This window comes from Melospiza georgiana, chromosome 33, assembly GCF_028018845.1.
Source record: "Melospiza georgiana isolate bMelGeo1 chromosome 33, bMelGeo1.pri, whole genome shotgun sequence".
In the NCBI taxonomy this organism is placed as follows: domain Eukaryota; kingdom Metazoa; phylum Chordata; class Aves; order Passeriformes; family Passerellidae; genus Melospiza; species Melospiza georgiana.
In genome coordinates, this window is record NC_080462.1 from 1,683,596 (window position 1) to 1,707,589 (window position 23,994).

At 66.6% G+C, this 23,994-nt stretch overlaps 4 protein-coding genes across 5 annotated transcripts; all 4 read right to left on the reverse strand.

Moving 5' to 3' along the window:
- On the reverse strand, positions 1 to 9,862 carry PPOX (protoporphyrinogen oxidase). 2 transcript variants are annotated; one of them, XM_058042796.1, is made up of 13 exons: positions 9,839 to 9,862; positions 9,533 to 9,627; positions 8,393 to 8,527; positions 7,759 to 7,874; positions 6,185 to 6,317; positions 4,306 to 4,450; positions 3,652 to 3,845; positions 3,060 to 3,120; positions 2,228 to 2,346; positions 2,019 to 2,144; positions 848 to 997; positions 297 to 339; positions 1 to 205 (listed from the first exon to the last, which is right to left on the reverse strand). In XM_058042796.1, exons 2-13 carry the CDS (start codon positions 9,617 to 9,619, stop codon positions 63 to 65), a joined length of 1,452 nt encoding a protein of 483 aa, XP_057898779.1. In that variant the 5' UTR covers positions 9,620 to 9,627; positions 9,839 to 9,862; the 3' UTR covers positions 1 to 62. The 2 variants fall into 2 exon arrangements, with proteins under 2 accessions (XP_057898779.1, XP_057898778.1); XM_058042795.1 differs by having other exon boundaries at positions 3,060 to 3,150.
- Positions 9,863 to 10,179: 317 nt separating this feature from the next.
- Positions 10,180 to 15,895, reverse strand: USP21 (ubiquitin specific peptidase 21). Its single transcript, XM_058042778.1, has 12 exons — positions 15,144 to 15,895; positions 13,548 to 13,607; positions 12,716 to 12,839; positions 12,518 to 12,629; positions 12,296 to 12,433; positions 12,140 to 12,204; positions 11,947 to 12,050; positions 11,136 to 11,222; positions 10,972 to 11,050; positions 10,748 to 10,855; positions 10,541 to 10,655; positions 10,180 to 10,462 (listed from the first exon to the last, which is right to left on the reverse strand). Exons 1-12 carry the CDS (start codon positions 15,885 to 15,887, stop codon positions 10,372 to 10,374), a joined length of 1,827 nt encoding a protein of 608 aa, XP_057898761.1. The 5' UTR covers positions 15,888 to 15,895; the 3' UTR covers positions 10,180 to 10,371.
- An 83-nt stretch (positions 15,896 to 15,978) lies between these two features.
- LOC131095050 (acanthoscurrin-2-like) lies at positions 15,979 to 17,023 on the reverse strand. Its single transcript, XM_058042640.1, has 2 exons — positions 16,719 to 17,023; positions 15,979 to 16,030 (listed from the first exon to the last, which is right to left on the reverse strand). The coding sequence occupies exons 1-2, from the start codon at positions 17,021 to 17,023 to the stop codon at positions 15,979 to 15,981; spliced, it is 357 nt and encodes a 118-aa protein (XP_057898623.1).
- Positions 17,024 to 17,172: 149 nt separating this feature from the next.
- Positions 17,173 to 20,844, reverse strand: UFC1 (ubiquitin-fold modifier conjugating enzyme 1). Its single transcript, XM_058042914.1, has 6 exons — positions 20,722 to 20,844; positions 19,958 to 20,025; positions 19,049 to 19,112; positions 18,889 to 18,965; positions 17,826 to 17,916; positions 17,173 to 17,382 (listed from the first exon to the last, which is right to left on the reverse strand). The coding sequence occupies exons 1-6, from the start codon at positions 20,842 to 20,844 to the stop codon at positions 17,311 to 17,313; spliced, it is 495 nt and encodes a 164-aa protein (XP_057898897.1). The 3' UTR covers positions 17,173 to 17,310.
- Positions 20,845 to 23,994: the final 3,150 nt, after the last annotated feature.

Consider the following 23,994-nt stretch of genomic DNA (forward strand, 5'->3'; position numbering starts at 1 on the left):
ACTGGCGGCCATGGGGGGGACCCCAGGACTGCAGGGGGGAAGGGTCAGAGCTCCTGGGGGGCTCAGGGCTCGGGGGGGGACCCCAAAATCTGCCCCACGGCCGCCCTGGCGCTGGCGATGCAGTCGTTGACGGAGACCCCGGAGTAGGAGGCGCCGATGAGGCTCAGGGGCAGCTGCTGCTCCTTGAGGAACCGCTGGATGCGCTCTGGGGGACAGTGGGGACACTCTGGGGACACTCTGGGGACAGCGGGGACACCCCCGGGGACAGGGGACACCCCCAGCCCTGCCACTCTCACCTAAGCGCTCCCAGTGTCCCAGCGTATACTGGGGGATGCAGTCCTGGGAAAAAAAGGGGGGACACGGGTGAGACCCTGAGAGACACCCCCAAAATGTCACCTCCCCAAAGTGCCACCCACTCAGAGCCACTCCAAAGTGTCACCCGCTCAGAGCCCCCTCAGACTGTCACCTGTCCAGAGTCCCCCCAAAATGTCACCCCCCTCCCAAAGTGTCACCCACCCACAGCCCTCTTAGCACGTCACCTCCCCGAAGTGTCACCGCCCCCCGAGTGTCACCCACCCAGAGACACCCCCGAAATGTCACCTCCCTGAAGTGCCACCCACTCAGAGCCCTCTCAAAGTGTCACCTGCCCAGAACCCCCCCTGAAACGTCACCTCCCTGAAGTGCCAGTCACCCAGAGCCCTCCCAAAGTGTTGCCCACCCCAAATGTCACCCACCCAGAGACAGCCCTGAAATGTCACCCAACATGGACCCCCCCCCCCAAAATGTCACCTCCCCGAAGTGTCACCCACCCAGAGCCCCCCGAAATGTCACCCCCCGGTGTCCCCACCTGCTGCACGCTGACGATGGCGTTCCTGGGGGTCCCGGCCAGCCCCAGGTGGTCGCTCACGGCCGCCCGTGCCCGGCTCAGCAGCAGCTCCGGGGCCACCAGGGCGGGGTCCCCAAAGCTCTGCTGGAACCAGGCCCCGCCCAGCATCACCTGGGGACACCCCAACATCAGCCCTGGGACACCCACAGTGTCCCCAGGGTCCCCCACTGTGAGCACCCCAACATCAGCCCTGTGACCCCTCCCAGTGTCACTCAATGCCACCCCCCCAAAATCACCTCTGTGACCCCCACAGTGTCCCCAGGGTCACTCAGTGCCAGCCCCCCAAAATCACCCGTGTCATCCCCCTCCAGTGTCCCCAGTGCCACCCCGTGGCATCCCCCCACGATGTCCCCACCGTGAGCCCCCCCAGATCACTCCTGTCCCTCCCCCTGGTGTCCCCAGTGTCCCCCCTTCAGTGTCCCTAACGTGAGCCACAGTGAGGGGGTCCCAGTATCACCTGGGGGGCACTGCCAGCCCCCCAAAACCACCCCTGTCACCCCCCCAGTGTCCTCAGTGTCACCCCTCCTGGCGTCCTCGGTGCCATCTCCTAAGTGTACCCCTCAGTGTCCCCCTATGAGGTGCAGCGAGGCCCTCCCAGTGTCCCCAGTGTCCCCCCGTGGTGTCCCCACCGTGAGGCGCAGCGAGGCCCTCCCAGTGTCCCCAGTGTCCCCCCATGGTGTCCCAAGTGTCCCCCCTCAGTGTCCCCATTGTCCCCCCGGTGTCCCCACCGTGAGGCACAGCGAGGCCCTCCCAGTGTCCCCAGTGTCCCCCCGTGTGTCCCCACCATGAGCTCCCCAAATCACTCCTGTCACCCTGCATGTTGTCCCCAGTGTCCCCCCGCGGTGTCCCCACCGTGAGGCGCAGCGAGGCCCTGCCAGCGTCCCCAGTGTCCCCAGTGTCACCCCCTCAGTGTCCCCAGTGTCCCCCCGCGGTGTCCCCAGTGTCACCCCCTCAGTGTCCCCAGTGTCCCCCCGTGTGTCCCCACCGTGAGGCGCAGCGAGGCCCTGCCAGCGTCCCCAGTGTCACCCCCTCGGTGTCCCCAGTGTCCCCCCCGTGGTGTCCCGAGTGTCACCCCCTCAGTGTCCCCAGTGTCACCCCCTCAGTGTCCCCATTGTCCCCCCGGTGTCCCCACCGTGAGGCGCAGCGAGGCCGCCCCGGGGGTCGCGGGGGTCCCGTCGTGCTCCGGGAACGCCACCGAGTCGTAGACGATGCCCAGCAGCGCCGGGTCCTCCGAGGATGGCACCAGGTGCCCAAAGCCCTGCGGGGACGGGGACGGGCTGGGGTCACCGCGGGGCTTGGGGACACCTTGGGGACAGCGTGGGGACAGCGGGGAGCGCTCACCGTGACGGGCAGCGCGGCGCCCTCGTACTGCAGGTTCACCACGGCCACCGAGGCGGCCGGGATGGCCCGGAGCTCCCGAGCCAGCGGCTCCGCCTCGGGCGGCAGCGCCCGCGCCAGCGCTGGGGACAGCGGGGACAGTCAGTGACATCAGTGACACCGCGGGGACACCGAAGGGACAGCGGGGACAGTCAGCAACACCGAGGGGACAGCGGGGACAGCGGGGACAGTCAGTGACACCGAGGGGACAGCGGGGACAGAGTCAGTGACACCGAGGGGACAGCGGGGACAGTCAGTGACACCGAGGGGACAGCGGGGACAGCGGGGACAGCGGGGACAGTCAGTGACACAGAGGGGACAGCGGGGACAGTTAGTGACACAGAGGGGACAGTGGGGACAGAGTCAGTGACACCGAGGGGACAGCGGGGACAGTTAGTGACACAGAGGGGACAGTGGGGACAGAGTCAGTGACACCGAGGGGACAGCAGGGACAGAGTCAGTGACACAGAGGGGACAGCGGGGACAGCGTCAGTGACACCGAGGGGACAGCGGGGACAGCGTCAGTGACATCAGTGACACCGCGGGGACACCAAGGGGACAGCGGGGACAGGGTCAGCAACACCGAGGGGACAGCGGGGACACCGGGGACAGTGTCAGTGACACCGAGGGGACAGCGGGGACAGCGTCAGTGACACCGAGGGGACAGCGGGGACAGTTAGTGACACAGAGGGGACAGCGTCAGTGACACCGAGGGGACAGCGGGGACAGAGTCAGTGACACCGAGGGGACACAGGGGACACGGAGGGGACATCCCCCCCTCAGCCCCGCGCTGTACCTGAGGCCGGGAGGGCGCTGACGACGTGATCGGCCGTGAGGGTGGCACCGGGCACGGTGAGCTGGGGGGACAGCAGGGGACACTGGGGACACTGGGGACACTGGGGGCAATGGGGACACTGGGGACACAAAGGGACACTGGGGACAGCACTGGGGATGCTGGGGAGGGGACTGGGGACAATGGGGAGGGAACTGAGGACACTGGGGATTGGCCGTGATGGTGGCACCAGGCACGGTGAGCTGGGGACACAGCGGGGACACTGGGGACAGGACTGGGGAGGGGACCAGGGGACACTGGGGGCAATGGGGACACTAGGGAGAGGACTGGGGACACTGAGGATTGGCCATGATGGTGGCATCGGGCAGGGTGAGCTGGGGACAATGGGAACACTGGGGACAATGGGGAAGGGACTGGGGCCACTGGGGAGGGGATTGGGGACACTGGGGACCCTGGGAACAGGACCGGGGACACTGGTGAGGGGACATTGGGGGCACTGGGGACACCGGGGAGGGGACAGAGCACGGTGGCAGTGGCACGCAGAGCGGGGAGGGGACACAGCGAAGGCAGCGGGTGGCACGGGCGGTGTCCCCACCTGCCACTGGCCGCGGCGGTGGCGCAGGTGTGTCAGGGGCGTGTGACAGCGCAGCTCGGCGCCGCGCGGGGACACGAAGGCCACCAGGGCCCGCGCCAGGGACTCCATCCCGCCCCGCAGCGACCACTGGCTCCAGCGCTCGGCCCGCGCCCGCCGCGCCAGCCCCGCCTCGGGGCCCGCCCCGCCAACGCCACCTGCGGGGACAGCGCGGTGACAATGGCGGGGAGGGGCACACGGTGTCCCCGGTGCCGGGGTGTCCCCCCCGTGTGCCCTGTCCCAGCCCCGGGGTGTCCCCAATGCCAGCCCTCAGTGGATCCCGGTCACGGCCAAATCAGGGGTCCCCACCCTGTCACCAGCCTGGGGGTGTCCCCACCTTGTCCCCAGCCTGGGGGCGTCCCCACCCTGTCACCAGCCCCAGCCCCGTGGGTTGGACCCGTCCAAGAGGTGGCACCTGAGGGTCCCCGTGGGTGTCCCCCTGCCCACCAGATGCCAGCACCAGCCCAGCAGTGTCCCCAGGGTGTCCCAGTGCCAGCCCCAGCAGTGTCCCCAATGTCCCCAGGGTGTCCCCACCGTGTGGCAGTGCCAGCCCCAGCAGTGTCCCCATGTCCCCACCGTGTGGCAGTGCCAGCCCCAGCAGTGTCCCCATGTCCCCACCGTGTGGCAGTGCCAGCCCCAGCAGCACGGAGCCCCTCTCTCTCTCGGCCTGGAACAGGGCAGGGAAGCAGCTGCGCACGCTCAGGGCCCGGCTGTCCCCGGCAAACACCCCCCGGCACAGGGAATCCACGGCCAGGTCTGCCACCTGGGGACAGGGACAGGGACACAGTGACACAGGGACAGGGACAGGGACACAGGGACAGTGACACAGTGACAGTGACACAGGGACAGTGACACAGTGACAGTGACACAGGGACAGGGACAGGGACAGTGACACAGGGACAGGGACACACACCCCCCGGCACAGCGAGTCCACGGCCAGCTCTGCCACCTGGGGACAGGGACAGGGACAGTGACACAGGGACAGTGACACAGTGACAGTGACACAGGGACAGTGACACACACCCCCCGGCACAGCGAGTCCACGGCCAGATCCGCCACCTGGGGACAGGGACAGTGACACAGGGACAGTGACACAGGGACACAGGAAGAGGAACAGCTTGGCCACCTGGGGACAGACAGGGACAGTGACAGAGACACGGGGACAGGGTTCGTGACACAGGAACAGTGACACAGGAACAGTGACACAGGGACAGGGTTAGTGACACAGGGACAGTGACAGTGACACAGGGACAGGGACAGTGACACAGGGACAGTGACACAGTGACAGTGACACAGTGACAGTGACACAGGGACAGTGACAGGGACACAAGGACAGTGACACAGGGACAGTGACACAGGGACAGTGACAGAGACACGGGGACAGGGTTCGTGACACAGGAACAGTGACACAGGGACAGTGACACAGGGACAGGGTTAGTGACACAGAGAAAGGAACACAGTGACAGTGACAGTGGCACGGGGACAGTGGCACAGGGACACGAGGACAGTGACACAGGGACACTGACAGCCTGGCCATGGCCACCTCGGCCACCGGAGGGATGGGACAGTGACAGAGGGACAGCGGGGATGGGGACAGAGATAGTGACAGCAATGGGGACCCTGATGGGGACAACAGGGACAGTGGCACCGCACCCAGCCCAGGGGGACCGTGATAAGGCCGGGTGGGGCTCTGGGGGGGTTATCAGGGTTTTGGGGTGGGCTGAGGGGGCCTTTGGGGAATTTTCGGAGTTTTGGGGTGCTGATGGTGTTTTGGGTCTGGTTATGGGGGTTTTGGGGCGCTTCTGGGGGGCTTTGAGAGGTGTTGGGGGCGTTTATGGGGATTTTTTGGGGGGTGGGATAGTGTTTTGGGGTTGTGATAGTGTTTGGAGTGGTTCTGTAGATTTTGGGGGTGGTTCTGGGGACTTTTTGTGGGGCTGATGCTGTCTTGGGGGGTTCTGGGGGGGTTCTCTGGGTGGTTCCTGAGCATTTTCCTGTGGATCTGGGAGTTTGGGGTTGTTCCAGAGGTTTTGGGGTGGATCCAGGTGGGTTTGGGGGAGGTTCTGGGGGTGGTTCCAGGGGGTTCTGTGGTGAATCTGGGGGTTTTGGGGTTGTTCCAGGGGATTTTGGGGTGGATCCAGGGGTTCTGGGGTGGATCTCGGGGTTTTGGGGTGGATCTGTGGGTGGCTCCAGGTGGTTTTGGGGTGGATTTGGGGGTTTTGGGGTGGATCTGTGGGTGGCTCCAGGTGGTTCTGGGGTGGATTTGGGGGTTTTGGGGCGGATCGGGGGTTCTGGGGTTGTTCTAGGGGTGGCTCCAGGTGGTTTTGGGGTGGATTTGGGGGTTTTGGGGCAGATCAGGGGTTTTGGGGTGGATCTGTGAGTGGCTCCAGGGGGTTTTGGGGTGCATCAGGGGTTTTGGGGTTGTTCTAGGGGTGGCTCCAGGGGGTTTTGGGGTGGATTTGGGGGTTTTGGGGCGGATCAGGGGTTTTGGGGCACCCACCTCGGGCCCGAAGCGGCGCTGGGCGAAGCCGTGGGCGCTCTCGTCCGGCGCCGTCCCCGCCGGGGTCAGGAGATCCCGCAGGGCGCTCCAGAGCAGGGCCCGCGAGAACGGGGGCACCGTGCGCAGCACACCCCTGGGGACACATGGTGACATTGGGGACAGCCCTGAGCAACCCCTGGGGACATTGGGGACAGGGGGCACCGTGCGCAGCACACCCCTGGGGACAGCAGGGGGGACATTGGGGACATTGGGGACAGCAGGGACAGGGGGCACCGTGCGCAGCACACCCCTGGGGACAGCAGGGGGGACATTGGGGACATTGGGGACATTGGGGACAGGGGGCACCGTGCGCAGCACACCCCTGGGGACACAGCAGTGACATTGGGGACAGCAGGGACAGGGGGCACCGTGCGCAGCAAACCCCTGGGGACACAGCAGTGACATTGGGGACAGCAGGGACAGGGGGCACCGTGCGCAGCACACCCCTGGGGACACAGCAGTGACATTGGGGACAGCTGGGACAGGGGGCACCGTGCGCAGCACACCCCTGGGGACACAGCAGTGACATTGGGGACATTGGGGACAGGGGGCACCGTGCGCAGCAAACCCCTGGAGACACAGCAGGGGGGACATTGGGGACAGCAGGGACAGGGGGCACAGCATGCAGCACACCCCTGGGGACACAGCAGGGGTGACATTGGGGACAGCTGGGGTGGCACCAGGGACAGCCCCGAGCAACCCCTGGGGACAGCAGGGACAGGGGGCACGGCACGGAGCACACCCCTGGGGACAGCAGGGGGGACATTGGGGACAGCAGGGACAGGGGGCACAGCATGCAGCACACCCCTAGGGACAGAGAGGGGACATTGGGGACAGCAGGGACAGGGGGCACCGTGCGCAGCAAACCCCTGGGGACACAGCAGTGACATTGGGGACAGCTGGGGTGGCACCGGGGACAGCCCCGAGCAACAGCAGGGACACAGCAGTGACATTGGGGACAGCCCTGAGCAACCCACTGGGGACACAGCAGTGACATTGGGGACAGCTGGGGTGGCACTGGGGACAGCAGGGACAGGGGACACAGCATGCAGCACACCCCTGGGGACAGAGAGGGGACATTGGGGACAGCTGGGGTGGCACTGGGGACAGGGGACACGGCGCGGAGCAACCCACTGGGGACAGAGGGGTGTGACACTGGGGACACAGGGGGGACATTGGGGACAGCCCTGAGCAAACCACTGGGGACACAGCAGTGACATTGGGGACAGCCCTGAGCAACCCCTGGGGACATTGGGGACAGGGGGCACAGCGCGGAGCAACCCACTGGGGACAGAGAGGGGACACTGGGGACACAGCAGGGACAGCTGGGGTGACACTGGGGACAGCAGGGACACACAGTGGCACGGCCCGGAGCACACCCCTGGGGACACAGGGGGGACATTGGGGACAGCCCTGAGCAACGCCCTGGGGACAGAGGGGACAGCTGGGGTGACACTGGGGACAGCCCTGAGCAACCCCCTGGGGACAGCAGGGACAGGAGGTGGCACTGGTGCCAGGGGACAGGTGCCACCCACCCGAGGCCCGAGGGCAGGGGGTGCAGGGCCCCCCCCAGGTACAGGAAGCGGTTCCGAGCCGCCGGGTGCTCCCTGGGGACAGCCAGGATGTCACCGGCCAGCCCCAGCTCCGACACCTGCGGGGACACACACAGGGGCACCCGAGTCATCCAGGGACCCCCAAAATCCACACGGGGACCCCCAAAATCCACCCAGAAATCCCCCCAGGATTCATCCAGGAACCCCAAAAATATCGTCCAGGGAGTCCCAAAATTCACCCAGTGACCCCAAAAATTCTTCCAGGGATCCACCCAAACTCCAGGGACCCCTCTGTCACCCCAAAACCAACCTCAGGGACCCCCAATCCCCACCCAAGGACTACCCCCAGCCCTCAGGACCCCCCTGTCACCCCAAAACCAAACTCAGGGAGCCCCAACACCCACCCAAGGACTCCCCCCAGCCCCCAGGAACCTCTCTGTCACCCCAAAACCAACCACGGGGACCTCCCCAAATCTCCCCCAGCCTTCCGGGGACTCCTCTGGCACCCCAAAACCAGCCCTAAGGACCCTCAATAGCCAGCCAGGGACCCCCCCAAACTCCAGAGACCCCTCTATCACCCCCAAAGCAGCCGCGGGGACCCCCCGTTCCCCCTTACCATGTGCAGGGTCTGTGCCCCCGCGGGCCCCGCGGGCCGGACGCCCCTCGGGCCATGCTCGAACACGGCGCCCTCGGCGCTCCGGGAGCTCTGCAGCCACCCCCCGAAGCGGCCGCTGGCCTCCAGCAGCACCACCTGGGGACCCCCGGGACACCGGGTCAGCACCGGGACCCCCGGGTCAGCACCGGGACCCCCGGCACCCCGAATCAAGACCGGGAACCCCGGGTCACAACCGGGACCCCCGGGTCACAACCGGGACCGCCGGCAGCCCGAATCAACACCGGGAACCCCAAATCAACACCGGGACCCCCGGGTCAGCACCGGGACCTCCGGGTCACAACCGGGACCCCCGGATCACCAGGGACCACTGGGACCCCATAATCACAAACGGGACCCCCAGATCACCCCCGGGACCCCGAATCACCACTGGGAACCCCAATGACAACCGAGACCCCCCCAGTAACCACCGGGACCCCCGGGAGTCCCAGTCACAACCGGGACCCCCAGATCACCCCCGGGACCCCGAATCACCACCGGGAACCCCAATGACAACCGAGACTCCCCCAGTAACCACCGGGACCACCGGGAGTCCCAGTCACAACCGGGACCCCCAGATCACCCCCGGGACCCCCGAATTAATATCTGGACCCTAAACCACCCCCGGGACCCCCCCGTCACCCCCAATCACAACCGGGACCCCCAAATCAGCCCGGGCACCCCCGAGTCAACACCGGGACCCCCGAATCATCATCGGGAACCCCGAATCATCACCAGGACCCCCAAATCAGCCCCGGGACCTCGCGGGAATGGGGGTACCGGGGGGATTTGGGGTTCTTAAGGAATTGGGGGTCCCGGGAGGGGTGGGGACCCCGCGGGAATTGGGGGTCCTGGAGGAATTGGGGGGTGGAAGGGAATCCCGAGGGAATTGGGGGTCCCGGGGAACACCGGGGATATCTGCAGGGATGGGGGTCCCAGGGGTGGACACCGGGGGTCCCGAGGTGACCCGGGGACGGATACCCGGAGGGAAGGGGAGCGGGGGGTCCCGGGATGGAGCGGGGGAAGGTTCGGGGGTCCCGGGATGGAGCGGGGGAAGGTTCGGGGGTCCCGAGGAGAAGGTTCGGGGGTCGCATTCTCGCTCACCTTAGGCGGGCGGGGGGCGCGCACCAGGTGGTAGCAGGCGGCCAGGCCGCTGATGCCGCCGCCCACGACGGCCACGGTGGGCGGCATGAGGGGAGCTGGGGCGGGCACGGTCAGAGCGGAGCCCCCGGACCCACCGGGAGCCCCCAGAGCCGCCCGGTCCCGCACCCCGGGACCCGCCGGGAGTCCCCAGACCCGCCAGGAGCTCCCAGAGCCGCTCGGGAGTCCCCGGACCCTCCGGGACCCTCCGGGACCCTCCGGGACCCCCCGGTCTCGCCGGGCCCCTCAGCGCCGGGACCCCCCCCTCACCTGTCCCGAGTCCGCCGCGCTGGCCACGCCCCTTCCCGCCGCTTATCAGGGGAAGGGGCGGGGCTAACAGCAGGCGGACCAATGGGAAGGCGCAGCGCGTTGATGGACAGCGTTCTGCGGCGGGAGGAAGCGCGACTGTGGTGTTAAGCCCCGCCTACTATACCACCAGCCAATCATCACGCACATCACGTTATCGTGACCACGCCCAGCTACTGTCAATCAACAGCAGACCACACCCCCATAAACCACGCCCGCCCAATGTCAGTCAAAGGCAAGTCCCGCCCCTTTAGCAACAAACCCCGCCCCCAAAGTCCCCAAACTCGGCGCTTTTTGGGGTTTTTTTAATAAATTTATTCACAAAACCCCCCGGGGCCGCGCGGGCTGCGGCCGCTCCCCCCGCACCCCCTCTCCGCGGGTCCGGAGGGTCCCGGGGGTTCCCGGAGGATCCCGGGGGGGTTCCCGGTGTGTCCCGGGGCAGGGTCCCGGCCGTTCCCCCGCAGCCCCGGCCCCGCAGGCGGCTCCGCTCGGGGCTCTCAGGCTCTGCGGCCGGGCGGCTCCTCCAGCTCGTAGAACAGCACGTAGCCCTCGCTGGACGGCACCTGGTTCTCGCTGATGGGCGAGACGCTGCGGGGACACCCTCAGTACCGGCCGCGGGGCCTCGGTACCGGGGCGGGGGGCACGGGAAGGGCGGGGAGCACTCACCGGGAGTCGTTGTAGACGCGCCAACCGGCGGGGTCGCGGCAGAACGCCGTGTAGTGCCCGTAGTGCACGCTGCCCGAGTGGTTGCACAGAGCGTACAGGCTGTAGACAGGGCTGCCTGCAGCACGGTGAGGGTCAGGTTTAGGATCCCCCCCAACCCCAAAACACCCCAAAAAACCCCCCAAAACTCCCCCTGGCAGCTCTCCTCACCCGCCTTCTCGCTGGCGAACTCGCGCAGGTTGAGCTGCTGCAGCGGGAAGTCCACGAAGACGGAGCATTTCTTGATGGAGTAGCGCGTGGTGGAGAACCTGTTCAGGTCTGCCCGGGGTTAAGGGAAGGAGAAGATGGGATGGGTGACCCCTGTGCTGCCCACCCACCCCCCCCAAAAAAATTTGGGGGTGCCCCCCAGCTCGGGGCTGATTCCCAAAGGATACGGAGCACCAGGATGCGTGGGAAGCGCTGGATCGTCAACTTCTTGGTGCTGCGCGTGCGCTGCCGGCACTTGTCACACACCTGAGGGGCCAGGGGACATCAGGGACGCTTTGGGGACAAACTGGGGGGTTCTGGGGGGTCCCCCCGGGGGGGTTCATCCTCTCACCGGGGCGTTCTCCGAGTCCAGCTCCTCCTCCTTGGTGAAGAGGCTGAAGCAGTCGTGCAGCGAGACCTTGCCCCCGGCAAAGCTTTTCTGGGGTGAGCAAGAGAGGAATTTGGGGGGTCAGGGGGGAATTTAGGGGTTGGGAGAGGGTTTGGGGGGGGTCTGAAGCATTTTTGGGGTGGTCTGAAGGGTTTGTGGGAGGTCGGAGGAGTTTTTGGACAAGGTTTGAAGGGGTTTTGGATGGGTCTGAAGGGGTTTTTGGGGTGGTCTGAGGGGTTTTTGGACAGGTGGGAAGGGTTTTTGGGGGGTTTGAAGAGTTTTTTGAGGAGTCTGAAGGGTTTTTGTGGGGGTCTGCAGGGTTTTTGGGGGTCTGAAGGGTTTTTGGGGGGTTTGAAGGGTTTTTTGGGGGGATCTGAAGGGTTTTTTGGGAAGTCTGAAGCATTTTGCGGGGGATCCGAGAGGTTTTTGGAGGAGTCTGAAGAGTTTTAGGGGAGTCTGAGGGTTTTTTTGGGGTGTGAAGGGTTTTTTGGGGTGGTCTGAAGCATTTTGGGAAGGATCTGAAGGGGTTTTGGGAGGTCTGAAGCATTTTGGGAGGGATCTGAAGGGGTGTTAGGAGGTCTGAGGGGTTTTTAGGGGATCTGAGAGGGTTTTGAACAGGTCTGAAGCATTTTTGGGAGGATCTGAAAGGTTTTTGGAGGAGTCTGAAGGGTTTTTGGATAGGTCTGAGGGATTTCAGGGGACCTGAAGGTTTTGAGGGATCTGAAGGGTTTTTGGGGGGGGATCTGCAGGGTTTTTGGGGGTCACCCCACCCTACCTTTGGGATGGGCAGCGAGAGGTCGCAGAACACCTCGAAGGTGGTGGAGCGGTAGCCGCAGGCCTGGCACTTGAGGCAGCTCTTCAGCTGCCCCACAAAGAGATCTGGGGGGCAAAGAGGGGGCTCAGGGGGGGCACCCCCAGAGGTTTTGGGGTCCCAGGGAAGGGGGCACACCCCCATTACCAGCGCTCACCCACGATCTTGCTGTCCTCCCTCTCCAGGTAGCGCTTCCACATCTGGTTGGCGCGCTCGTCGTCGCTGCAAAGGTGACACCGAGGCGACGTTGGGGTGACAGCTGTCCCCAAAATCGGGGTTCCCCCTCCCCAACAAGCCTCCCCCCCTCTCTCACCTGAGCGTTTCGGGGTCCTCCAGGGCCGGGGCTCTCCGTGTGTCCGACAGGATGCTGGGGGTGCGCCGGCCCTTCCTGTTGATCTCCACATGCAGCCGGTCCATGAAGAACTTGAGGAATTCCTGCGCGTCCTGCTGGCTGCGGGGACACTCGGTGGCACTTTGTCCCCTTGGGGGGGGGGGGGGGGTCCCCAAAAGGGTGTTTTTGGGGGGGATATCTCACCTGTAACCCGTGAAGGAGGGCACGTATTTCTGGAACACGGCCTTGAAGCGCCCGGGGTTGACGGCCTCGGAGGAGTCGGGGTGCCAGAGGGCGGCGATGACATCGGCGAAGGCTGCGGGGACAGCGGGGACACGGCGGGCTCAGCGCCTCCTGAGGGGGTTCTGGAACGTTCTGGGGGGGTTTGGGGGTCTGTCCCACCTTCGGTGAGCTCCTGGGGGGCGCGGGGGCCGGGGGGCTGCTCCTGCTGGAAGTCGCGGCGCAGGCAGTAATCGCGCAGGGGCTTGGTGCTGCTCAGGCACTGCAGCACGGCGTTCATGAAGCACTGAGGGGACACCGCGGGGACATCACGGCGTGTGCCACTGTCACCAGGGCTCCCTCAGGGCGGCCCTGCTGTCCCATGGGGCTGGGGGGACCCGGGGATGTGATGGCCCCAGTGGGACGGGGCCGCGGTGGGACAGCACAAAGAGGGTCGGGGACGCTGAGGGGACGCCCAGGGGACACCAAGGGACACTTAAAGGACACCAAAGGGACCTCAGATCCCTCCCACAGGCCAGGACAGGAGAGCTGGGGACCCCCAGGTGACCCCGAGGTGATCCCAAATCCCTCCTGCACGCCAGAACAGAAGGACAGGAGGGTTGGGGACCCTGGGGACAGCACTGTGGGGCTGGGGGAGCTCTGGGAATGTGACATCCCAGCAGGACAAGAAGATGGGACCAAGGCCACTGAGCTTGGGGGACCTCGAGGTGACACCAAATCCCTCCCACAGGCCAGGACAGGAGAGCTGGGGACCCCCAGGTGACCCCGAGGTGATCCCAAATCCCTCCTGCACCCCAGAAGAGAAGGACAGGAGGGTTGGGGACCCTGAGGTGACCCCAAATCCCTCCCACAGCCCAGGACAGAGGGACAGGAGGGTTAGGAACCCCGAGATGACCCCAAATCCTTCCCACAGCCCAGAACACAGGGACAGGAAGGTTGGGAAGCCCAAGATGACCCCAAATCCCTCCCGGGGAAGGTCTCGCTGCCCTCTTACCGTGTTGCCCAAATTCCTGAGGCCGACGTGGCCCGAGCCCAGCAGCAGCGTGTGGTGTGTCTGGGGGGGGGACACAGCGAGGGACACCCGGTGAGCCACACCCCGTCCCCCCTGGGTGTCCCTCAGGGTGTCCCCCCGGCTGTCCCCCCACCGGCGGTGCCTTCACCTCTCCGGTGACCAGCAGCAGCCCCATGACCGCCGTGTGCACCACGGACTCGGCGATGTCGGTGCCGCGGCCCGGCAGCTCCCGGCGGGGCAGCAGCGAGCGCTGCAGCTTCCGCGGCAGCTCCGCCACCAGCGTGGCTCCCTGCAGCCCCGGCATGGCCGCCGCGGCTCCCGGTGGCACCGGCGGCACCACCGGTCACCGCCGTGCGCCCTCCTCCCCCCCTCAGCCCATTAGCTGATCCGATTCCCCCGCGCTATTCTGGGCTCATCCCGCGGGGATTAATTAGCCGGAGCTGCCGCCCCTGCGGGGTAAACACCCCCCAAAAATCCCCCCGTGGTTTCCACAGAGGGGTTCTGGGGGGCTGGCGGGGATGAGGGACACCCTGTGACAGCGCTGGGGACACCCCGAGGGGGGACAAGGCAGGGTGGCCGTGGCCTGGTGGCGTTTTGGGGATTACGATCAGCCCCACACGTGGCACGGCAGGTGAGGGATGGGGAGGGGGGGGGGCACGGATGCGGAAACGGGGAGGGGGCGGCGGCCACCGCGGTGTCACCTCAGTGTCACCAGAGTGCCACCGGTCACTTGTGGTCACTCTGGAGCTGTGTGGACACAAGGATGGCACCGGCCACCTGAGCTGGGGGGACAGCAGCGACCCCACCCCAGAGCCGTGGGGGTCCCCAAAACAGGACTGGAGCGGGGACAGGTGAGAGGGCCACCACTGTGCCACCCTGGCGATGTCACCCAGCCTCAGCAGGGACACAAAGTGTCCCCCAGGATGGGGACAGCGTGGGGGTCTCAATGTGTCCCCAACGCTGGGGACACTGTGGGGGTCTCAAAGTGTCCCTGAGGATGGGGACAGCATGGGGGGTCTCAAAATGTCCCAAAAACTAGGGACAGTTTGGGGGTCTCAAAATGTTCTCAAAGCTGGGGACATTGAAAGGATCACAAAACGTCCCAGAGAATGGGGACAGTGTGGGAGTCACAAAATGTCCCCTAAACTGGGGACGCTATGGGGGTCTGAAAATGTCCCCGAGGATGGGGACACTGTGGGGGTGGCAAAATGTCCCCAAGGCTGGGAACAGTGTGGGGGTCTCAAAATGTCCCCAGAACTGGGGACACTGTGGGGGTCCCAAAACGTCCCAAAAGCTGGAGACAGCACTGGAATCACAAAACGTCCCCAAGGCTGGGGACACTGTGGGGGTGGCAAAATGTCCCCAAGGCTGGGGACAGTGTGAGGGGTCTCAAAATGCCCCAAAAGCTGGGGACACTGCTGGCATCTCAACACGTCCCCAAACCTGGCGATACTGCAGGGGTCACAAAACGTCTGCAAAGCTGGGGACACCGAGAGGGCCTCAAACCGTCCCCAGGGCTGGGGACACGGATGCCCCACCCCACAGCCATCCCTCGGTCCCTCGCGGTCTCTCTCTTACCGCGGCCTTGTCCTCGGTCCGGCCGCTGGCGGGGCTGCCGGGGCCGTGTCCGAAGGCGGGCTCGGGGCGGGCGCGGGGGCCGCCCTCGGGGCGCACGGAGAGCAGCGCCGCGGTGCCTTTGCCGTCGGGCCCGGTGCTCACGGCGACCCTGCGCAGCGAGGAGCTCCGGCGGAGCGCCAGCGCGCCCGCACCCAGCGGGTGCCCGCAGTCCCTGAGCACCAAGCGGCTCAGCGCCACCGCCACGTCCTCGGCGCGGCTGGGGACACCGGCGACACCGCCGCCACCGCCGCCTCCTCCTCCTCCTCCTCCCTGGCTCAGGTCGCCGATGCTGATGGATTTGGAGCGGGCCAGGTTGCTCCGGCGGCGCTCGGCCGCGCTGGGCAGCGAGAAGGAGGCGCTGCCGGGCACCTGCGGGGCTCCCCCGGGCACCCTCACGCCGTGATCGGCCTTGAGCGGCCCCCGGCGTCCCCCCGGCCCGCGGGGAGCGGGGTCCCCCCGTTTGGCCGCCCGGCCCCGCTCCAGCTCCAGCTTCTTGGGGCGGGGGTCGTCGGGGGGCGGCGGGGGCCGGGGGGGCAGCAGGCGCAGTTTGGGGGCCGGGCTGAGCCCGTTGGGGGCCGCATGGCGCTCCTGGCTCAGCGCTCGGTGCCCGCTGGGCAGGCGGGAGCCCGCCCGGGGCTGCGCCGTCACCACGGGGGCACCGGGGTCCCTGGCGCGGCCCAGGCGGTGCTCCGAGGCCTGGGGCATGGCGGGGCCTGCGGGGACAGCGACAGCACGGTGACAAGGTGGCGGGCTCGAGGGGGTGGCACAAGGGCGAGGGGAAGGGGCACCCACCTGCTCACAGCCCCCCGCGCCCGGCGGCCGGACACAGCGTCCCGTCGGCGGGGGCCCTGCGGGGACAGCGGGGTCACCGGGGGGACACCCAGGATCGGGGGGACCCAAAGATGGGGGGATCCCAAAGCCTCGGGAGAATCTCAAAACCTCAGGGGACTCCAAAGCCCGGGGGATCCCAAAGCCTCGGGGGGAGCCCAAAGCTCGGGGGGACACCAAAGATCGGGGGGATCCCAAAATTCGAGGGGACACAAAGCTCGGGGGACCCCAAAGCCTCGGGGGGATCTCAAAGCCTCGGGGGGACTCCAAAGCTCGGGAGGACCGCAAAGCTTTGGGGGACCCCAAAACCTCGGGGTACCTCAAAGCTCAGGGGGACACAAAGCTTGGGGGCACCCCAAAGCTCGGGCCCACCCGCAATCCCCGGGTCCCCCCAAAGCGGTTCCCGCACCCCCGGGCCCACAGCTCCCCGCATCCCCCGGGGGTTCCCCCAAAGCCGTTCCCTCACCCCCCGGACTCAGCCCCCCACAATCCCGGGGTCCCCCCAAAGGGGTTCCCGGGCTCAGCCCCCCGCACCCCCCGGGGGTCCCCCCAAAGCGGTTCCCGCAGCCCCCCCGGACCCCTCCCGGTGCCCCCATCACCCCCCGGCCCTCAGGGCCCCGCCCCCCTCTCCGGGCCCGGGGTTCCTCACCGGGGGTCTCCCCTGTGCTCCCCCCCCCACCCCGGTTCCCCCCTCCCCTATCCCGGTACCCCCCTGAGGCGCTCCCGCTGCCCCCCCCCATCATCCCGGTACCCCCCCCGCCCCCCGGGGCCCTGTCCCGCACCCCCCGCCCGGCCCCGCCGCTCCCCTGGGGGGGGTGTCCGCTGTCCCCGAGCCCCCCCAGCCCCAAGTGCGGCCCCCCGAGCCCCCCTGCGCCCCTCGGCGGGGTCGCCCCGCGGTCCCCCCGCACCTCCCGCGGGCCGCCATGGCAACAACTCCCGCCGCACCCGCCGCCATCTTTGTGCCTCCCTCCGCCGGCCCCGCCCCCGGCGGCCTCGCCGCTGGCTCTGCGCATGCGCCGCCCTCCCGACCACGCCCACTCGCACCGTGCGTCGCCATGGAAACCGCGCGGCGTCTTAAAGGGGCCGCGACCCTCGCGGGTTTTTGGTGGGGGACACACAAATCCCCTCCGTGTCACCCCCAAAATAACAAACCGCCACTAAATCGGGGTTCAGCGTTTATTGGGGAGCAGCAGCGAAGCGGTGGGGAGGGGTGGCAGCAGCTGGGAGGGGAATGGGGGACCCCCAAGGAGAGGGGACCCCCAAAGTGGGGTGGGGGACCCCCAAGGTCCCCCCAAGTTGGTCACTTGTCCTTGTGCTGGATGAGGCCTTTGGAGATCAGGTCCGGGATCTCCACGGCCAGCCAGGGACCCAGCTGTGGGGACAGGGGTCAGTGGGGTGGGGACACCCCCAGAACATGTCACCCCCCTCAGTGTCACACCCCAAGAACGTGTCACCCCCCCTTGGTGTCACTCCCCCAGAATGTGACAGTTCCCCTCAGTGTCACAACCCCAAGAACAGGTCACTTCCCCCTTGGTGTCACACCTCCTGTATGGGCGTTACCCTCTCAGTGTCACCCCCCCCACAGGTGTCACCCCCCCACAGGTGTCACCCCCCCAGACTGGGTGACCCCCCCCTCGGTGTCACCCCCTCTGTGTCACACCCCCCAGAAGGGTGATAACCACCCCCCCCCCTTGTCACACTCCCTCTATGGATGTCACAACCTGCCACCCCAAAAATCTGACAGCCCCCCTCCAGTGCCACCCCCGTGCCCCCCCCCTCCCCAGTGCCACCCCCGGTGCCCCCCCCGGTGCTCACCCCCAGTGCCATCAGGTGTGCCAGCCCGAACTTGGGCACGTTCCTGGCCCACAGGGGCTTGAAGTGGTCACTGAGGCAGATCTTACCCCCCCTGCGTGGGCATTGAGCCGTCAGAGCCCCCCCGGGACCCCCCAAAACCTTCCCGGGACCCCCCCCCAATGACCCCAGAACCCCCTAAGCCCCCCCAAACCCCCCAAACCTCCCCCCCGAGCCCCAAAATCCTCCCCAGGATCCCTCCCAGAATCCCCCCAAGCCCCTCAGACCCCCCCAAAACTCCTCAGACCCCCCCCCAAAAACACCTCAAACCCCCCAGGATCCTCCCAAGCTTCCCCCCCCAAGCCCCAAAATCCTCCCCAGGACCCCCCCAAGACCCCTCTCAGACCCTCCTGAGTCCCAGACTCCCCCCCAAACACCCCCAGGACCCCCCCAAACCCCCAAGTCCTCCCCAAGTCCCCCCCCAGGAACCCTCCAAAACACCTCAAAGCCCCCCCAAAACACCTCAAACCCCCTGGGAACCTCCCCCAAAGCCCCTCAAACTCCCCCAAATCCCCTCAGATCCCCCCTCAGAACCCCCAAGCCCCCCCCAGGATGCCCAAGCAACCCCCAGGAGCCCTCAAGCCCCCCTAAAATTCTCCCCCAAGCCCCAAAACCCTCGCCAGTACCCCCCACAGCACCCCCCTAGGACCCCCAAACCCTCCCCAAGACCCCTGAGCCCCAGGACCCCCCAAACCCCCCCAGGACCAACCCCCAGCACCCCCCAATCCCCTCCAAAGCCCCCAGGACCCCCCCTAAAACACCTCAAAACCCCCCAGGGACCCCTCCCAAAGCCCCTCAAACCCCCCAAAAAGCTCCTCAGACCCCTCCCCAAGACCCCTCCCAGACCCTCCAGAGCCCCAGGACCCCCCAAGCCCTCCAGGAGTCCCCCAGGACCCCCCCAAAACTCCTCCAAAACCCCCCCAAAACACCTCAACCCTCCCCGGGATCCCCCCCAAAGCCCCTCAAACACCCCAAAAACGCCCTCAGACCCCCCCCAAGCCCCCGAGGACCCCCCCCTTTTCCTCACCGGTACATCTTGGCTGTTTTCCCGTCCAGCTCGGGGATGGCGATTTCGGGGGCGGTGCCCGGGTACGTCACCGGGATCTGGGGGGGCAGGGGGGGGGGTCAGCACCCCCAAAACCCCACTGAGACCCCCCCAAAACAACCCCCCCGAGACCCCTCCTCACCTCGAACTCGATGTTGAACTCGTACTTGAGCAGCTCGTGGATGTACCAGCACCTGCCCGACCACCTGGGGACATGGGGGGGACCCTCAGTGACACCCCCTGAGACCCCCCCCCAAAACACCTCAGTGACCCCGAGACCCCTCTGGGACCCCCCAAAACCCCTTAGTGACCCTCAGGACCCCCACCCCCCCCCAAAACCCCTCAGTGTGTGGGAAACAGCCAAGGATCCCCCCCAAAACCCCTCAGAGCCCCCCAGGACCCCCCCAAAAAACCCTCAGAGCCCCCCTAAAAACCCCTCAGATCCCCTTAAGACACCCCCAGGACCTCCTCAGACCCCCCCCCAAAACCCCTCAGACTCCCCCTAAGGCCCTCCCAGGACCCCCTCAGTGTGGGGTAACCCCCCCAAAACCATTCAGACTCCTCCAGGACCCCCCCACCCAAAAACCCTGAACCCCCAAAACCCCTCATAACCACCTAAGACCCCCCCCAAAAAAACCTCTCAGTGTGTGGGAGCCAGCCAAGGATCCCCCCCAAAACCCCTTCAGGACCCCCTTAGTGTGGGGTAACCCCCTCTGGGACCCCCCCAAAACCATTCAGATCCCTCCAGGAACCCCCCGAAAAAACCTCAGAGCCCCCCAAAACCCCTTCAGGACCCTCCCTAAACCCCCCCCCAAAACCCCTCAGAGCCCCCCAAAACCCCTCAGAGCCCCCCCCTCAGGACCTTCCCGCCATCTCCGGGACCCCCCCGGTCACCGAGCAGCCCCCCCAGGGCCCCCCAAATTCCCTCAGACCCCTCCCCCGGTGCTGGGACCTCGCCCCGGTCACCGGAGCAGCCCCGGGGGGGTTTGTGACAATCACGGGGGGTCCCGGTGTGACCGGGGGGGGGTCCCGGAGCCCCCTCCCCACTTACCGGGTGCCCTCGGGGTTGGACTCCAGGCGGAACCAATCGGTGTCAGCCCGTTTGTTGTTCTCCACGTACTGCCGGGATACCGGGGGGGGGTCACCGGGGGTTACCGGGACCGGGGGAGCAGTACCGGCAAGGGGGGACACCGAGGGGGGGATATCGGGAGTGTCAAAGGGACTCATGGGGGACACCGGGGGGACACCGGGAGGATCGAGAGGACACCGGGACACACCGGGGGGACGCCAGGGGAGACCGGAGGACACCGAGGGGTGACAGGGGAGATGGAACGGGGGACACCGGGACGGATTGAGGGACACCGGGGGTATCGAGGGGACTCATGGGGGTACACCGGGTGGGACAGAGGGACACCGGGGGGGTGACAGGGAACACCGGGGGCACACAGGGAGTATCGAGAAGACACCGGGGGGGACACCGGGAGTACTGAGGGGACACCGGGGGGGTGAAAAAGGACATCAAGGCGGGACACCGGCGGGATTGAGGGACACCGGGAGTATCGAAGGGACTCACGGGGGAACACCGGGTGGGACCGGGGGACACGGGGGGGTGACAGCGGGAGTATCGAGGAGACACCGGGGGACACCGGCGTGGACATGGGGGTGGTCTGGGAGATGGAGGGAAGCAGCGGAGGGACACCGCAGCGACACCGCGAGGGGAAAACCGGGAGGGATTTGAGACACCGGGAGAGCCCCGAGACGGAACGGAAGCACGGCCAGGCGGCATCCGTGAGGGGAGGAACGCCACGCACGCACCTGGATGAGCGCCCGGTACTCCTCTCGCAGCCGCTCGGCCCAGCCCTCGCGGTCCCTCGGCCCCGCCGGTGCCCGCAGCAGCGGCAGCTCCGCCACCGCCCGCCGCGCCGCCGCGTCCGCCATGGCCGGGCCCCGCCATGCCGCCCCGCCGGAAGTGACGTCACGCCGCCACCCCGGCACGGCGCCGCCATCTTGTCTACGGGAGTGGCGGACGCTGTGACGTCATCGCCGCCATCTTGGATTAGGGCGCGCCCGGTGAGGGAGGCGGCGCCGCCATCTTTAGTGAGGGCAGAGAGGCGAGGAGGTGGGCGGGGCTTGGCTGAGGGGGCGGCACCCACAGCCAAGGGACCGCCCCCTCCTCAGAGACCCCCCCCACAGCAACGGGAACCCCCCCTAAAGAGCAATGGGGACCCTAAAACAGGCCCAGGGACCTCCCCATAGCAGCAGGGACCCCCCCCAAACAGCGACAGGGACCCTCTGACAGGTCCAGGGACCCCCCCCCACAGGCCCAGGGACCGCCCCCTCCTTAGAGACCCCCCCAACAGGGACAGAGACCCCCCCCAAACAGCAATGGGGACCTCCCTCAAAGCCCCATGGTCCCCCCAGCCCAAATGACACCCCCACAGCCCCAAGGACCCCCCAGCCCCAATTCCAAAGACACGGGGGGATGTTCAGGGCTTTATTTGGGGGTCTCGGGGGGTATCAGGGCTGCGTCTGGGCCCATCCTGGGGGTCTCAGGGCTGTCTCGGCATCCATGTGGGGGTCTCAGGGCCATATTGGGGTTCGTGTGGGGGTCTCAGGGCTGTATTTGGGAATCGTGGGGGGGCTCTCAGGGGGTCTTTGGGCTGTTTTGGGGTCCATGCGGGGGTCTCGGGGCTGTGTCCAGGCCCATCCTGGGGGTCTCAGGGCTCAGTCCAGGTCCATGTGGGGCTCTCGGGGGTGTCTCCCCGGGCGTCTCGGGTCTCTCAGGGGGTCTCGGGGGTCTCGGCCCGGCGCAGCCCCAGCAGGGACGAGAACAGCCCCAGCACGTTGTTCTGCAGCTCCCGGGCCAGCGGCTCCAGCTGTTTGTTAGCGCGCTCCAGGTACAGCCTGGGGGGCACCGGGGGGGTCAGCGGGCATGGGGAGGGGTCCCAGAGAGGGGAGGGGTCTCGAGGAGAGGATGGGGTCCCAGAGAAGGGAGGGGTCCCGGGAGGGTCCCGAGGAAGGGTCTCAGGAAGGGAGGGGACGGGACGGGTCCCGAGTGGGGAGGGGTCCCGGGCAGGGGTCAGGGGAGGGTCCCGAGTGAGGAGGGGTCCCAGGAAAGGAGGGGTCTCAGGGAGGGTTCTGGAATGGGGAGGGTCCCGGGCAGGGTTCTGGAATTGGGGAGGGGTCCGGGGAGGGTCCCGGAATTGGGGAGGGGGCCAGGAATGGGGAGGCGTCCCAGGGAGAGTTCTGGAATGGGGAGGGGTCCTGGGGTGGGTCCCGGAATTGGGGAGGGGTCCCGGGAAGGGTTCTGGAATTGGGGAGGGTTCTGGAATTGGGGAGGGGTCCCGGGCAGGGTTCTGGAATTGGGGAGGGGTCCCGGGCAGGGTTCTGGAACTGGGGAGGGTTCTGGAATTGGGGAGGGGTCCCGGGTGGGGTCCCGGAATTGGGGAGGGGTCCCGAATGGGGACAGCTCCCGGGCAGGGGTGGGGTCCCGGAATTGGGGAGGGGTCCCGGTGCCGTACCCGGCCTGTGCGCGCAGCTCCTGGGGCCGCAGCTGCGGGGGCAGCTCTCTGCTCACCAGCTCGCTCAGGCTCTGCAGCTGCCGGCTCAGGAAATCCGCGCTGCCCGCCGCCTCCTCGGGACCCTCCGCGGGCTCCCCCGGCCCGTCCTGCCCGGGCAGCGCGGCCCCGGGGCGGGCGGCGAGCAGCAGCAGCAGCAGGGCCAGCACCGGCAGCGGCATGGCTGCGGGACAACGCGGGGACACCGCGGGGACAGGTGGCACTTGTGTCCCCAGGGAGATGCCAGCCCCATCCCGTCCCAGCCCCACAGAAACTTCCAGCCTCATAAAAACTTCCAGCCCCATAGAAACTTCCAGACCCATCCCATCCCAAACCTGCCTCATAGAAACTTCCAGACCCATCCCAACCCCACAGAAACTTCCAGCCCCATCCCAAGGATCCCATCCCATCCCATCCCTGCCCCATAGAAACTTCCAGCCCCATCCCACCCCATTCCTGCCCCATAGAACCTCACGACCCCATCCCAGAGATCTCATCCCATCCAAACCCCACAGAAAATTCCAACCCCGTCGCATCCCGTTGCGGCCCCACAGAACCTTCCAACCCCATGGAAACTTCCAGCCCCATCCCATAGATCCCATCCCATTCCAGCCCCATAGAAATTTCTACCCCACAGACACTTCCATCCCTATAGAAACTTCCAGCCCCATCCCTTCCCATCCCATCCCATCGATCCCATCTCGTTCCAGCCCCATAAAAACTTCCAACCCCATAGAAACTTCCAGCCCCATCCCATCCCAACCCCATAGAAACTTCCAGCCCCATCCCATCAATCCCACCCCATAAATCCCATCCCATAGATCCCATCTCACCCCATTCCAGCCTCACAGAAACTTCCAACCCCACAGAAACTTCCAGCCCCATCCCATCCCATCGATCCCATCCCTGCCCCACAGAAACTTCCAGCCCCATAAAAATTCCCAGCCCAATCCCACCCCACAGTCCCACATCCCTGGCCCGCTGTCCCCACCCGGCCCCACACTCTGCTCCCCCCTTATCCCACCCCAAAAACGCCCCCAGCCCCTCACCCCAATCCCTGCCCTACTCCCCAATCCCATCCAAACCCAAATCCCAGCCCCAAATCCCAATCCTGACCCCTGATCCCAATCCTGATCCCAGTCCCCAATCCCACCCTCAAATTCCAATCCCCTGTCCGTGTCCCAGCCCCAAATCTCGATCCTGTTCCTACACCTCAATCCCTGTTCCTGCCGCACACCCCAAACCCAATCCGAAATCCCAATCCTGACCTCACACACCAATCCCAGCCCCAAATTTCAATCCCTGTCCCTGTCCCACTCCCAGCCTCAAATCCCAATCCTGAGTCCAAATCCCAATCCCAGCCCCAAATCCCAATCCTTGCCCCCCCAAATCCCAATCCTGATCCCACACCCCAATCCCTGTTCCTGCCCCACACCGCAATCCTGATCCCAAATCCCAATCCCAGCCCCAAATCCCAATCCCAGCCCCAAATCCCAATCCTTGCCCCCCAAATCCCAGTCCCAACCCCACA

Coding starts and splice junctions, on each gene's coding strand:
- LOC131095050 (XM_058042640.1), bottom strand. CDS start 17,023: ATGCGCAGAGCCAGCGGCGAGGCCGCCGGGGGCGGGGCCGGCGGAGGG. Junction 16,031..16,718: donor AGCGGGAGCGCCTCAGGGGG/GTACCGGGATAG, acceptor CTGTCCCCGCAG/GGCCCCCGCCGACGGGACGC.
- USP21 (XM_058042778.1), bottom strand. CDS start 15,887: ATGCCCCAGGCCTCGGAGCACCGCCTGGGCCGCGCCAGGGACCCCGGT. Junction 10,856..10,971: donor CCCACGCATCCTGGTGCTCC/GTATCCTTTGGG, acceptor AACCCCGGGCAG/ACCTGAACAGGTTCTCCACC. Junction 10,463..10,540: donor CGCGTCTACAACGACTCCCG/GTGAGTGCTCCC, acceptor GTGTCCCCGCAG/CGTCTCGCCCATCAGCGAGA.
- PPOX (XM_058042795.1), bottom strand. CDS start 9,619: ATGCCGCCCACCGTGGCCGTCGTGGGCGGCGGCATCAGCGGCCTGGCC. Junction 2,347..3,059: donor CAGCGCCCTCCCGGCCTCAG/GTACAGCGCGGG, acceptor CGCTGTCCCCAG/CGCTGGCGCGGGCGCTGCCG. Junction 998..2,018: donor CGGCCTCGCTGCGCCTCACG/GTGGGGACACCG, acceptor GGGTGTCCCCAG/GTGATGCTGGGCGGGGCCTG.
- UFC1 (XM_058042914.1), bottom strand. CDS start 20,844: ATGGCGGACGCGGCGGCGCGGCGGGCGGTGGCGGAGCTGCCGCTGCTG. Junction 17,917..18,888: donor AAAACAGCCAAGATGTACCG/GTGAGGAAAAGG, acceptor ATGCCCACGCAG/GGGGGGTAAGATCTGCCTCA. Junction 17,383..17,825: donor CACACCTGATGGCACTGGGG/GTGAGCACCGGG, acceptor CTGTCCCCACAG/CTGGGTCCCTGGCTGGCCGT.